This window comes from Artemia franciscana, unplaced genomic scaffold, assembly GCF_032884065.1.
Source record: "Artemia franciscana unplaced genomic scaffold, ASM3288406v1 PGA_scaffold_1180, whole genome shotgun sequence".
NCBI lineage: Eukaryota > Metazoa > Arthropoda > Branchiopoda > Anostraca > Artemiidae > Artemia > Artemia franciscana.
Window position 1 is genome coordinate 1848352 of NW_027062618.1, and position 14563 is coordinate 1862914.

At 35.1% G+C, this 14563-nt stretch overlaps 1 protein-coding gene across 1 annotated transcript in view; it reads right to left on the reverse strand.

The window, feature by feature from the left end:
- LOC136041251 (uncharacterized) overlaps positions 1-14563 on the reverse strand; it is an 82686-nt gene that overhangs the window by 12365 nt on the left and 55758 nt on the right. The window contains exons 11-13 of the mRNA XM_065725857.1: positions 9368-9515; positions 5886-6117; positions 837-930 (exon numbers count right to left, since the gene is read on the reverse strand). Of these exons, the coding sequence (XP_065581929.1) occupies positions 837-930; positions 5886-6117; positions 9368-9515 (474 nt within the window). The remainder of the gene's footprint in view (positions 1-836; positions 931-5885; positions 6118-9367; positions 9516-14563) is intronic.

The window sequence follows — 14563 nt, forward strand, 5'->3', positions numbered from 1 at the left end:
AAAAGGCGTTACAAATAAATATATAAATACAAAAAATAAAGTAAAAACGAAAGGGAAAATAATTACTGCACGTCGACAGTTTTATACCAATATAGTCAGTGCTTTACTATTACCCCGGCCACCTTTCTAAAAAGGAAAAGAAGCTAAGCAGTATTTCGCCACAGTCATTAAAAAAAATTTTAACCCAAAGGTATGTAAGTTGCATCTTATTTGAACCAAATTATGCACAAATTTTCAACGTGCATCCTCCAACCTCCCCACCGACTATTTAGTGAAAGGTAGATATGTTACACTTTTTTTTTATTAGAATAACGCAGTAGCCCCTCCCCCTTTGACTGTGGTTAATTATTTTTATTGATCAAGTGGGGTAGGATAGGGGTGGGTTTTGAAAAAAAACAGTACATTTTTAGGTAAGAATCTCTTGAATTTCCTTGTAACATATCTCCTTTTTTTATAATTCTTTTATTTCTCATCCATTTCGTTTTTGCGGAGAATATCCACATAATAAAATATGAAACTATGAAAATAAAATAAAATATGAAAATATGAAATAAAACATGAATCTACATAATAAAATATGAAACTAAAGTAAGTATTTTCGAAGACCCCACAGCCTTTCCATGACGTATATATAATAGTTCAATATGGATAAATCCTTTTATTTGATGAAATTGAAACAGCAAAAATTTTCTGGATATTTCGGGCACATATACAGTGACCTTCAGCAGAAAATTTGTTTTTCTGCTGAAGACGGCAATTGTATACGTGACTGAAATATTCAGAATCAAATAAAAGAATTTGTGTCCATTGGACTTTTATTTGTATGAAAAAGAAACCTGATTTTGAGATTCCTGAGATGTTTGGCTTCCCAGAGGCTTCCTTTTCTTTTTTGTTCCATCATCAGCTTCTCTCCGTTCCTTCCGCTTTCTTCTGAAATTAACAAAATGATTTATAATCAACGAAAAATAATTATAAGTAATTCTAAGTAATTTATAAATAAGGAAAAACTAATCATCAAGGACAGTAAAAAATTATAGCTTACCAACTGTTTTTATGAAGAAAACAATAGTTCAGTGCGTAGCCAACCCTTGCCGGGCATTTTTTAGAAGTCACAATAGAGTTCCTGCCCGGAGTTAAAGGAGTTCTCAGAGTTAAAGGGGGAAAAAGAAATACTTTTCAACAAGAAATTACAATGATTGGTTTCATAGGTAATTATCAATGTTACTACAGACCAACTTTCAAAGAAACTTGAAGGGTGCGAGGATTTTCAATCTGTATAATTGGAGGTCACGAAAAGGCCCAGAACTTCCGAAACTTCTCACCTACTTTTCAGCTGAAAGATATATACGTTACAACCTTTAAAAACAAGATTCACGAAAGGATTTTTGAACTGTGACATTATAATAGCAAAGTGAAAGAGACCCCTCCTTCACCTATGGTTTCAACTTCACCAAAGGTTTTTTCTAGAAGAAGCGGGAGATGGTGTTGGAAACAGAAAGTATAATATTAGGTGACAAAAATGGTAACTATCAAAAGGATCCTCTTCTTCCATCGCACTAACAAAGGTTTCCTGAAACTTATTTCGATGTTTTAGAAGCAAAAAAAAAAACAGACAAGGGATCCTATACTATGATCCTACACTACAATTAAACAAACAAAAAACAAGTTTTTTAACTGCAAGTAAGGAGCGACATTAAAACTTAAAACGAACAGAAATTATTTCGTATATGAAAGAGGTTGTCCCCACCTCAACGCCTCGCTCTTTACGCTAAAGTTTGACTTTGTCACAACTCTACTTTTTAAAACAATAAAAAATATACTAAAAAATTTACTATAGGAACTACAACACACATTTTCTCATTTTGTTTCGTTTTTTCTCCAAAATTGAAATACGAAAAAGATTTTTGGAAAATCCGAAAACAGAGAACCAATTTGTTTCCATTCAGAGACAGTAAAACAAAACAAAAACCTGGCAGAACCAGGAAGAAAGCCTGAAAAGAAGTACACGTATTATAGGCAAACGAGCCTTTTCTATTCAGTGATTTTTCACGCTGGAGAATAGTTCATAGGCATTTCCCATTTTCTCTTTAAAGGTGGTGATGATGGTGATGGCTATTCAAAATAAGCCGCATATTAATAGTTTCCCAGAAGAGTTAATTTTGCCTTTCAGAGAGTAAATGATTTTTTTTACGGCCCTGTTTACCCAAATTGAAAACACCGTAATAAAAGGACAAGTTACATAAGAGAAATTAAAGCAGAAATAGTTACAGGGTCAAACTGAAGTCTGCAGGCTGATTACAACCAAAGACGGTACATTGACTTTTTGAAGAAGCACAATATATCAAATATAAAGGTGAAAAGCCTAAAGGTTGGTCAGCTGAGACCCATCAATTGATAAGGGAAGAACTCTGCTTTAGAACTCGTAAATATCAGCAAGGGCTTATTTTTAATAAGAATCCTTTTAAAAACATTACAAACGTTCCATTTTCCGTTTAGTAGCGGAATAGCAATCCTCTAAGGGGGATTTTCAGGAGAATCTATTGCTAGTGTTGAGCGATAATTCGAGTAAACGATATATCGATACATGGATGTTTTTCGCCTTCAATATTCGATAATCGAAATATCGATTTCTATATTTCAGTATTCAGTTTTTCAGGGTTTTTTTGCTCAGATTAACTTGAGGTTTTGTCAAAATTCAAGAACAAAAATTGTAATTAAAGGGTATTTTGCGCAATATTTTCAAAATTTTGAATAAATACAAAAAACTGCCATTATATGAATTAATATTACGAAAACCCTGATTTGGAATTACTCGGACTCAAGATAAAAAAAAAGATACTGGCAATTTTTGGCTATTCAAAATAAGCCGCATATTAACAGTTTCTCCTGAGAGTTGATTTTGCTTTTCAGCGATTAAATGATTTTTTTGCACTGAAAGTACAGAGCAACATTAAAACTCGAAAGAACAAAATTCGTTGCATGCATGAGGGGCATAACCTCTCCTCAATACCTCGCTCTTCACACCAAAATTTCTTTTGTATTTTAAAAATCTCCTTATTCTAATTGAACGGCTCTTTTTTTCAGGATTTGTTCTTAAATAGTTGTGGGAAAAGGTTATAATTAGCGTAAAAACGAGGTATTGAGGAGAGGGGCCCACTCCTCATACGCCAGACAATTTTGGTTCGTTTTAACTTTGGATGCTGCTCCTTACTTTGACTTGAACAATTTTTTTTTATTCAATTGTTACTCAAACATGCCAATCCTCCCTCCGTGGAAAATGTTTCCTGGAAATCCTCCCCTCTGAAAGCAAGTCCCAATGAAAAATTTCTCCCACGCACAATTCCTCCATAGAGAATCTCTGCCGTAAAAAATACCCCCCCCCACGCAAAAACTCCACGACAATTTCAACTCCTTTGAAAATTTTCACTGGGCAAGTTCCCCTTTATATCTCCAAATGTAAAATTAAATTGGCCAAGAGAAAGTAAGTAAAATAAAAAGAAATTAGTATAAGGATTCTGGTAAATTCTTCCGTGTATGGTTTCCCTTTGGAAAGTCATACCGGAGGCTTTCCTACCCATGGCTAAATCTCCTCTTGAAAAATCCTCACTGCAGAAAATTCCCCCTCCCAAAAAATGTCTGTTTACTTCCCAAAAACAAATGCTCAACGTAAACATATATCATAACTTACAACCTTTTCCCCCGATATTTTCAGGTCATTCCCAAAGGCATGATTACATGACTTTTCAACTATGCTGATCAATATGGCTTTCTCAACATTTTAATTGGATGACTTTGGGGAAAAGGGGCGTGGGAGGGGGATCTAGCTCCCGTTGATCATTTTGTTCACAAAATGGAGAAATAAAACTGTATTTTCCGTTTGAGCGAACCCTCTTCCGATCTTTTATGACCATTGGCTTGATACGATCACACTGACAAAAAAAAAAAAAAAGACACATATGTGATCTTTCTTCTGACAAAAATTGCGAAATTTAGCATTGTTTCAGATGGAAGCTAAGAAACCCCTACGGTAAGACTCCCTGATATGCCGAATCTGATTTTGCGACTTTTATTAAGATTCTTTGACTTTTTAGGGGCGTTATCGCCCTTTCTCAAAGGTTATACAGATGTTCTCATACTTCCATGGCTTGTTATGGGTACATGAGACTTGATGAATATTATATATCTAATGTCGATGTGAAAGCCAATTAACTTGATGTACCTATTGTTATCACAATTCCGCAACTAGAGTTTCAGTTGTTATTTGGCAGAGCTGCTCCTTACTTGCAGTTTGTTCCCACGAACTATAGGATTAATTGACCAGGCTTGAAATTCACTCTCAGAAAGGTCACTGGTGGTGGACATTGACATTAATTTTACGGCAAATTCATATTGATATCTCTGAGACCCATATTACAAGATTTCCACGACTTGAGTGGATCAGTTTTTCTTGGAACTAAAGACTCCCTACTGAAGATCTGGAAAGCCGTGACAGATGCAACTGCTCACGAAGGTTGCCTTGCATTGACTACTGAAACTTGGTTATGTAATCCCCACAAACTGGTTTAATTCTGTAGCGGCTGAATCGCAGGGTCTGTGAATGCACTTGCATCTGTTGATAGAGATTCCAGAAAGGCAAAATCTCTCTTGCTATTTTACTCTCAACTTTGAGAAGATCATCAGGGGTAATATATGATTTCTTGAAACGCGAACTGAAGTATGTAGCAATCGTGACGAGTGTGATCTGAACAAGGCATATAATCCCAAAAGGTAGTTTATCTAGCCAAGACTTTCGGAGGTTCTGAGCGACATTTGAGAGTCCTCACTAAACATAATTTGCGAACAGGCTATGCCATTTCTGGATACAGCTGTGCATGCTGTGTATCAGCGCACCAAATATCGATATTTGGTGCGGTATATCAATATTGATATTCAATATCGCCCAGCACTATCTACTACCTTAAAGCTGGTTTTACAGGATACCACCCAAACGTCTGAAAATTCAGGTCCTTAGTAATCCCAGAGAACGCTGCCCTTTCCTCAGCGCAAAATACTTTATTCTTTGGTTTTACTATGTTTATCATGAAACAGAAAAAACGATGTCTTCTGTCAATATTTCTCATCTTATTGTTTACAGTTCGCCGAAATATTACAATAAAGATATCCACATGATGAAGCAACAAGTCCTTGTAGCCTGAGCTTCGACTCTGTTGGGTGAGCACGTCCACCGTAACGTTTTGACATAATTAAAACAAACGACACAGTTTAATCAATTTTAAGTCATTTATTGGGTCCAAATCAATTATTAGATGAACATCTATATTGATAGCGAACACAATACAGTATTATAAATACTTAATAAATAATGAGGACAGCCGCAAAGCCAACCCTAATTTCTTCAATTTTTGTAGTATACAATGAAGATTAAAAAAGGCTATTTTCAAAATATAGTTGAGGGGGCTTCTGCGACCACCAAAGATTTATTTGATTTTTTTATAATGAAGATTGAAAAAGGTTATTTTCAAAATTTTTAGGTTTTTTTCATTTTTTATTCGACCCTCCCCCCTTTCTCCCGCAGAGAATTTCAAAATTTTCTTGTTTCTGGGCACTTACATTTAAATCCTCAAATATGTATTTTTATTATTATTATCAATACATTCTCCTCCGATACATAATCAAGTATTTGCACCTCCCATGGATACCCGTAGAGCACCCCCCTCAAATTCCAGGATTATTTTGAGTTTCTGAGCACTTTTTGTTTAGATCCTTAAATAAAATTTGAAGTTTTCTTCTAAAACCTCCCTTCTGAAACATTGATAGCGAACGCCATAGATCCTCATAAATATTTAACAAATACCAGCGTTAGAACCAGTGGTAACAAAAAATACCTATTGCCGGCAGCATCTTTGTTCTCTTTATCTTCATCTTCTACTTCTATAGGGACGGGAGCCATAACAGGTTCAATAGGGGCCACGACTTGGGTCTCATCTGCAGGTAAAATCCTCGTCGGTTCATTTAATGTTTCCATAAGAGAGCCGTCCATCCGAGGATCGATTGCCTGGAGAGGAACTAAATCACGTCCTTCCAGCGGCGTGTTTTTACAAACAGGCTGATCAGTAACTATAATAGGAATTATTTTAAAACAAGATAAGAAAAATGGTTTATTTACAAGAGCTATGACAAGCGAAGACTGCGGAACTTGTGTTTCATGATAAAATTAGAAATCAATTAACAATACTGTTGTAAATCGTAATACAAAGATGGTTAATTACAACATAAACATTAAATTTAGAAAGAGATAAAACTTAAAGTAAAAATGAAAAAAAAAAAAAATAAAAGTAAAAATAGTTCATTTTTGTAAAATAATAAAATAAAAAAGATTAATAGAATAAGAAAGAATATCTTTTTCTACTTATTTAAGGTTGTATCTTGCAATTCTTTCGACATATAATAAGTGTCTGTCTGCACATAATTAATAAAAAGAGGAAATCGATGCAAAGCTTTTCCGACGAAAGGAAAAAATAACAAAACAAAAAAGCAATTGAAGAGCATAGGGTCAAGAATCTTCAATCGAAAAAAAAATAGGAGGAAAAATAAATGTCTTTAGAAAACGTCTTGTCTAAAGACAACAAGAAGAAAACTTCTTGTATTTTAATCCTGTGAACTTTTTACTTATTATTTTTTATCATTATTTTTTTTTAATGCTAGAATGGAAAAAACGGATATTCTAGAAACTAGCCAAAGAGCCTGCAGGATGAGGGACATAAAAAAAGAATAAAACATAAAAACAGTTAGCGTGTGTTGTTCAGTGAGGACCAAAGAAAAAAAATAGTCTACCCCTTCCCCAAAATGTAAGTCCTCTTACCCTCTCCTTCCAAAAAAAGAAAGATGAATCCTAATCTGACTCTTGAGCCGCAAGACAAACGCGGTACACTTCTGCAATCTGTACGAGATGATGTCCTTTGCTTTTAGGTTAAAAAACGAATGAAAAGTGTGTACTCTACTGTGACCATAAGAAAACCTATGGACTGACCTGATCCAAAAGGTCCATTCTTTGGGGAAATTGTTATCTGCTTTATAGCATCACGACCTAGTTTTTAGATTGACTAGCTGGCATGTTACTTCCCGCTGATGAATATGGGACTGAATATGAAATATTGGAAACATATCGAACATTATATAATGAAAAAATAGACAGTTAATCTCAAATTTATCTTTATTTTATGGTAAGCGACCCATAGTTATTCTGAGAGGTTTTCCCAGCTACACGATAGTATCTTAATATTTATTACCGCCTACAATCCACAGGCAGTCATAATTCAGACTCAAAGATATTATCTCTCAAAATGTTCAAAGATATTCAAAAGGAGAGCAATTTTTGCAAATCGTGCACCAAAAGGAACACAATTTCATCAATAAGTCCAAAAATTGGGCATGGACACAACTTTCGTTTCTCCTAACCTAAATACATAATAAAAGGAAGAAAAGAAAAAATAAAACTTCAGTTAAACTTAAACTTCGAGGAAAGCTATGAAAGAGTGCATTTTTTACCGACTATTTTTCAATTTCTCAAGAATATGGGGTCCTTCACGCGAATCTTGAGAGGGGTAGCTTATATGAAGGTATATCCATTTTTCTATTTATCCTCTATTCCTCTGACGGGCCCGTAATTACCCTCTATTTTATTTCTCATTTTTGTTTTAAACAACTAACTATGCATTCTTTTTCTCTATTTCTAGAATATATGAGAGGCTATGGAAATAAATTAAGCCACTTTTGTCTCATTTTTATGACAAAAGGGGAAAAAATTTTCAATGTTCTGCAATCGCACATCAAAAGGAACACAATTTGATCAATAAATCCACAAATTGGGCATAAACACGACCTTCGTTTCTCTTAACCTTAGCAATATACTTTCTTCTTTGACCAAGAGTAAAAACAATTACCCCTTAATTAAAAATAAAAACCACCTAAAAACGTCACTTAAGAAATAACAGATTCTAGATTACACAACAAATGAGAGCATTAGCACTAAGACTAAAGTTAAGTTTAAAAAAGAGAGTATAATGTAATTTTAAAAAAACGTAAAGTTTATAACCAACCTTAATTACAGCTGTTTTTCTGATGGTTTCTACCCACATTTCGCGTTAGACCTAACGCAGAAACAAAGGATAACGCTGAAAATTACCTAAAATTTTGAAATTTAACAACATCAAGAACAATAGAAATGACTAAAGTGACCTTTATTCGATTAAAGCTAAACATTTAAGTAAACTTGAAACCTAATATGCGCATGAACCCATCTCCTAATTAGGGGTGGGTTCACCAACTTCTTCTTAGGAGGTTGAAGAAAGTTATGAAAAAGTGCGTTTTTATCGACTATTTTGCAATTTCACAAAAATATGGGGTCCTTCACGCCAATCTTGAGAGGGGTATCTTATATGAAGGTATATCCATAAAACTTTAAATAAGAAATAAAACAATGTGGTAGTGTCTCTGATATATGATATGATCAGAAACTTATCACTGATTGATAATTGTATGAGGCAAAAGTGGCTTAATTTATTGCAATTGCCTCTCACATTTTCTATGAATAAAAGAAAACAATACATAGTTAGTTGTTCAAAAAAAAAGATATAAAAAAGAGGGTAGATAGGGCCCGTCAGAGATATAGAGACTCCTAGTCTCTTTGGTTTCCTTTATACTTTTACCTAAACTCTTTAGTTCCCTAGTAGTAGAAAGCAAAATGAGTATACTAGTAAACTTTCGTACCCTAGAAATAGAAACCAAAATGAGGTAGAGGCTCATCAGCAGGAGTGTAGCTTGCCACGGGCATTGGGGCAGCTACTCCCTCCAGACCCAAATTTACCTCTCAGTTCCCCACCCTCTAGCTGAAATTTATTTTCTGCAAAATATCTTGTCTAATCTAAGATAAGCGTGCATAATTCAAGAATCCAGAGATATAAGTCAGTTTCTTTAGTATATATTTGCCTTTATGGTAGTGCATGACTCATTTTCCAGTTTTCACTGTCATCGTCACTTGATTTAGGAAAATCGACTCCAACTTCCCCACCTCCGCAGAATTTTGACAAAATTACGCCACTACTCATCAGAGAAATAACCTCATCTCATCTTCTTTTTCCTCTCATTAGAGAAGCACCAAGTTTTGACGAGAATAGCCTTAGGCTTCAAATCAAGGTTTTCTCCTACTGGCGCAAGGAATATTAGTCTTGTTTCTAATACTAAGTCATTGCCATCAGCATTCCCAAGAAAATGATTGAACTTAAAACCTTTTATGCTCTTTTCTTTTATTTAAAGCTGAGTACTAAAAAAAACAACAGAAAAAAACCTATAGTCAATTTTACTCTACCTTGGAATCTTTCATCTAATAAATTGGTTTGCTCGTTGGCTTCTCGGATGACTTCTGGCTCTGACAGAGTGATCGTAGGCAAAGTTTGTTCAGTAGTTTGATTCGGAAGAGTCGCTGACTGTTGAAACTTGTTGTCTAAATTAGTCATCTAAAGTAACAAATAGTGTGTTATAAACATAACCATTGACAGTAGGAGATACCAGTATTCTCTCAAAGGTCATCAACAGAGACCCCCGTTCATTGGAAGTATTAAGACTCGAAAGATGCTAGGTGCTAGGAACGATGAGAAAAGTATCTCCCAAAGTGGAAAATTAGGAATATACTAGAGTAAATTCATCTTGCAAATATGAGAGATAGGGTACTGAAAAAGCTAATAGAGATATTCGATACTGGCAAGTAGCATAGTTATTAATTTTAAATATTTTATTTAAGTTCACAAATTTGAAAGCTTGCAAACTGTCAAACCGTTATCGTTCAGTAGTTTAATAAGTGAAACGGAAATTGAATAATCGTTACTACAATTACTACTACAAAGAACTCGATTCAGCGCCGAGCCGCCTAAGGACGATACGGCTACAGAAGCTCCTCCTCCCTACCGATCTGCTCAAAGCCTCTTTATCCACTCCAAAGAAGTTCAAAATTCTTTTAAATCCCTCCTTACGATCTTTCCAACCCCGTTCAAAAATGACCTGTTTTTTGTTTGGCTCTAGATGGATGACCGAAAAGGACGATCTTTGGCGGTCTGTCATCGTTCATCTGCAAAATGTGTCCAAATAATCTCAAACTTTCTCTCACTAAAGCCCTAGAAAATGCGATAAAAAACATTTATCTCGGACCTTGGTATGTGAAATACGGTCAGTAAAATGGGTACCCAAAACTATCCAAAAGCAATTCCTCTGTAAAATATCTAGCAAATCTTCCTTCGCCTTCCAGTGCTCACATTTCAGAACCTTACTTGACAACAGCCATTACTGTAGCATCCAATTATCTAATCTTGGTTCGTAGACTTAATCTTCCTATTCTTCTAAACTTTTTTTACGATAAAAAAACACTTTGCGTCTTGTCTAGTCTACTTTCAACATCTTCACTGCATCTACCACCTTTATTAATAATACTATCCATGTATAACTATTGTGTAACCATATAAAATATCTTGTATAACAACTATTCTTGCACCCTGAAAACTCAAAACTACAAAAAATCCATTCATTTTGCTAACATTTTATCTAGAGCATACAAATCATCTGCATAATCTAAATCCAGCAGTTTTATTTTCCAATTTGATTGCATACTCTACCATAACATTTGTAGGGCTCCTTGGGACAAATTCCGTCAAAACAGCCCAAGTAAATGGAGATAGAACAGAGCTCTTCTTATCTACTGATTTAACACCAGACCAGCTACTAACCTCATTTCACACCTAAACCACAGCCACATTGTCTCGTAAATCGCACTTATCATTTTGAAATATTTATTTGGTATTCCATAGACCTCCAGTTACTTCATCTACTATCCAGACTTCCATCTACTATCTGCTGAATCACGCGCTTGTTCATAATTGGTGAAACCAAGGACTAAAGGAGTCAAACAACACTTCCAAATCATTAGTCTAAGAGTAAAAATTTCGCCGACAAATCCAACCCCTTCCGAAAACCACCCCGCTTTTGTCTTAAAAGTTAATCTACAGCATTGCTGCGTCTAAAAAGTATCATTATAGTAAATAATTTGCTTCCTACAGAAAGCGAGGGGTACAGTAGGAGCGTCCGTAGCTGTGTTGGCCTCAGGTGGCTTGGTACTGCGGTGAGTTATTATTAGTAGTAGTGGTAGTTCCTACAGAAACCAAGCTAATTCTTCTACAACTACCACTCAAGCTTATCATCTTTCTTATTTAGGGGTGTAATTAAAGTTTTCCTTAAATCGTTAGATTCTTCCCCTTATTCAGAAATCATATTCGCAACTTATCTTCAGCAATTATCTCTAACTTCACAACCACCATATTTGAAAAACTCATTTAACACACTATCAGCATCTGAGGCCTTATTAATTTTCAATCCTTTAAAACTGTCTCTAACTCTTCTATGCAAAATAATGCTTCCTTCACATCCAAATTGTCAGAAACTTTTTCATTCTTTCTATATAATTCCCTGTAACTTTATCACGACTAAACGCGTTCTCAAAATAGTCAACCAATCTCTCTTTAACAGTTTTCTTATCACTAATTGAGGCCCCGTACCAAAGTTATAACTTCCCAGAAGGTGGCTACCTTTCCCAAATTTCATCTTGAGATTAACTCTTGACACTACTAGAAGGTGAAGTTCAATGTTTACTTTTAATATCAATAACTGGACTTTTATATGCCCTAGTATCTAGTATCAATCCTGTCTGTCTTCGATTTACACTAATATAATCAATAAAGGTCATCTTACTATCATGCAGGTACAATCCCGTAAGTATTATACCGTCTAGCTGCATATTCAGATCCTCGGCAATTTTATCCATGGTCTACACTTCCCCTTTCCTTAGTTCATATTTTAATACTTTCTCCACTTTCTTTGCATTCCTCTTATTTTCTTATGATCTATCACTCAGATGATTCTTGCATAATCCCCTGCTCTTCTCTATTAAACACAAAGCTTTTTTACTAATATTGCTAGATGTATTCCTAACTTTCTTCTTTAAGACATCACCAGCAACTTCACAAATTATTTTCCAAGAATTATTCCATCTATCTTCTACATTGTCAAATTTTAAACTCGCCAGTTTAGTATTCAACTGTTCCTGAAAATTTTCTATCAAATTATCATCCCGGAATCTGCCAACGTCATAACTTACCAGGAGGCATTTAACCTTCCAAAATTTCAGCTTTAAATTAATCTTAGACACAACTAGAGTGTATCCTTGCACTCCTATATACCTTAGTATCTTGTATCGATCGTATCGATTGTATCGATCTTGTATCGGGTTTACAATAACACAATCAATAAAGTTGGTCATCTTACCATAATCTGAGCACTATATTAACTGATTGGTCATTTTACGACCAAATACTATATTGATTCTAACTAGAGCCTGTGTTACAGAATTTACTTGGAATGTTAAAATCAAGAATTAAGACCTGATTACAACTTTCGCGGACTATAATGAAAGAAAGGCTGTTACGCCTAAATCATGTTTGGCGGATGACAGATTGTCAAAGATTGTTCTCTTTGGCCACCCCTTTCGCGCCTGAGTAGAAGCAATTCGTCCCCGAGTGGGTTGGGAGGAGGTCATAAGGAATAATCCAAAGAAAAATGGCAATTCATGGGAGGGAGTAAAGAGTGATGCATTGAATAGATTGGAGTGGAGGAGGAGTCTCTGGAGTGGTGTTGGCCTCAGGCGGCTTGTTGCCAAAGTGAATTATTAGCAGCAGTATTAGTAATAGTAAATGATCCTTATCCTGATTTACCTGATGCCTCTTAATCTGACCAGTTTGTGAGCTATGGACTGGATACTTTTGCCCTATTTGATGAAAATTACGTAGTACAACTTAAGGTTAATATTTCTTTTTTGACTATAGTTTATTCCTTTGTTCAAAGTTTTGACCTAATGTTACTATGAAAATTTCACAAAACAAAAATTTGTCCCCAAACGAGTAATAAATCAAATGATTATATGTTTTTGTTCCGGCGATGCAGCAAAAGAAAAATGCATCGGTGTCATTTAACTGTCATTATTTACATCATCCGTACGCGCCACTATTTTACGGACTCAAATTGTTGGTTATATTTTATGAACAAATGTACACATATATATTCCATTTAACCTAGTAAAATGTGCATACAATTCACTGATTGCTTAAGAAGTGGTGAGAAATCCAAGAAAATTTTGAATTACGGGGGAGAGGGAAGGTTTGGAGCCCATCCCAACAATTATTAAGTTTATCTACTAGCATCTGTTCAACGCGAGGTAGGAGACAAAATGCTACAATACACATTTTTAGGACACTAATTTCGAAATCCAACGAAAAAAAAAATTGACATTTTTTAGATAAAGATTTGAATACAATTCATTTACTGCTGTCGACAGCAATAATAATTTTTAACAGTTTTACAGACTAATTCATTTTTAATTAAATTAATTTTGATGATTTAATACGACTTTAAATCATTTAATGACAGGCAATTGACAACAAGAGAGCAACCGGTATGAAAAATCTGACGAAACCCGACAAACTACCGTGAAAAACCTCTTCAGGAATAAGCTAGGTATTGTTGAGCCAGTAACCGTTTCGCTTCTCGCTTGGCAAATATTACTGACTCCCACGAACGTATAAGTAACCAAAGCAGGTGAAGCCAGTGCTTGTATCATTAGGATCTGAAAATGAGATTCAAGTGGTAATGTCGAACGTCGGTAAACTAAAGGCGAGTGGTGTAGTTGTTTGTACAGACTTGCTGCCTGAATTGAGTTTGCGAAGAAGTGAGCTGTTAACTAAGTCACGTGAGGTGAAAACAAAAGGTGAAATAACGTCTTATCGGGTCTGTCAAAAAGGTACGGGTATATGGCTGAAAATCAAAAGGTCTTCTTCATCTTTGTGGACTCGAGTCTAGTTACGTTTGATTTGCATTAATGAAAAAGTTGCGACAGTGATTTGAATTCATTTTGATTTCCGCGAGTGAAAAAAAAGGAAAAAGGAGATATAAATGGTTCTGGCCTTAGTGTGCTTTTTGTATCTTGCTATTCTGTGTGATTATCTTCGTGTTTTCCTTCTTTTCTGTTTAGTTTTGGTTTTGCAAAAAAAGTTCTCGTTCAGCTCGGTCCTTCTTTCTGCAGCTAATAAGTCGGATGTTGAGCCTCCGAATTTTGAGAGCTATATGACTGCATCGCTGTTGTTGAATTGGAATCTGTTATGGCAACCTCCTTGCTCCTCTGATACTTGGAATCTTAGGTACCGCTTTCTGCTTATTAGCATATCATTCCAGATTGATTTTGGTATGTTTTATTTTTATGATGATTTGATGATAATTATTAAATAAGACATCATCTGACCGGCTCCATGATTTTAAGAAAAAAAAAACTTGACCTAAATGAATTACTTAAATCGGTGAGGTCAGCCAGTGATGAACATTCTGATCTTTTCACAAGCCTCAAGATCTCAGCCTGTGGATTTACTGAGTACTTGTTTTCTCCGGGTTTAGTCCAAACAGTAAGAATACCAAC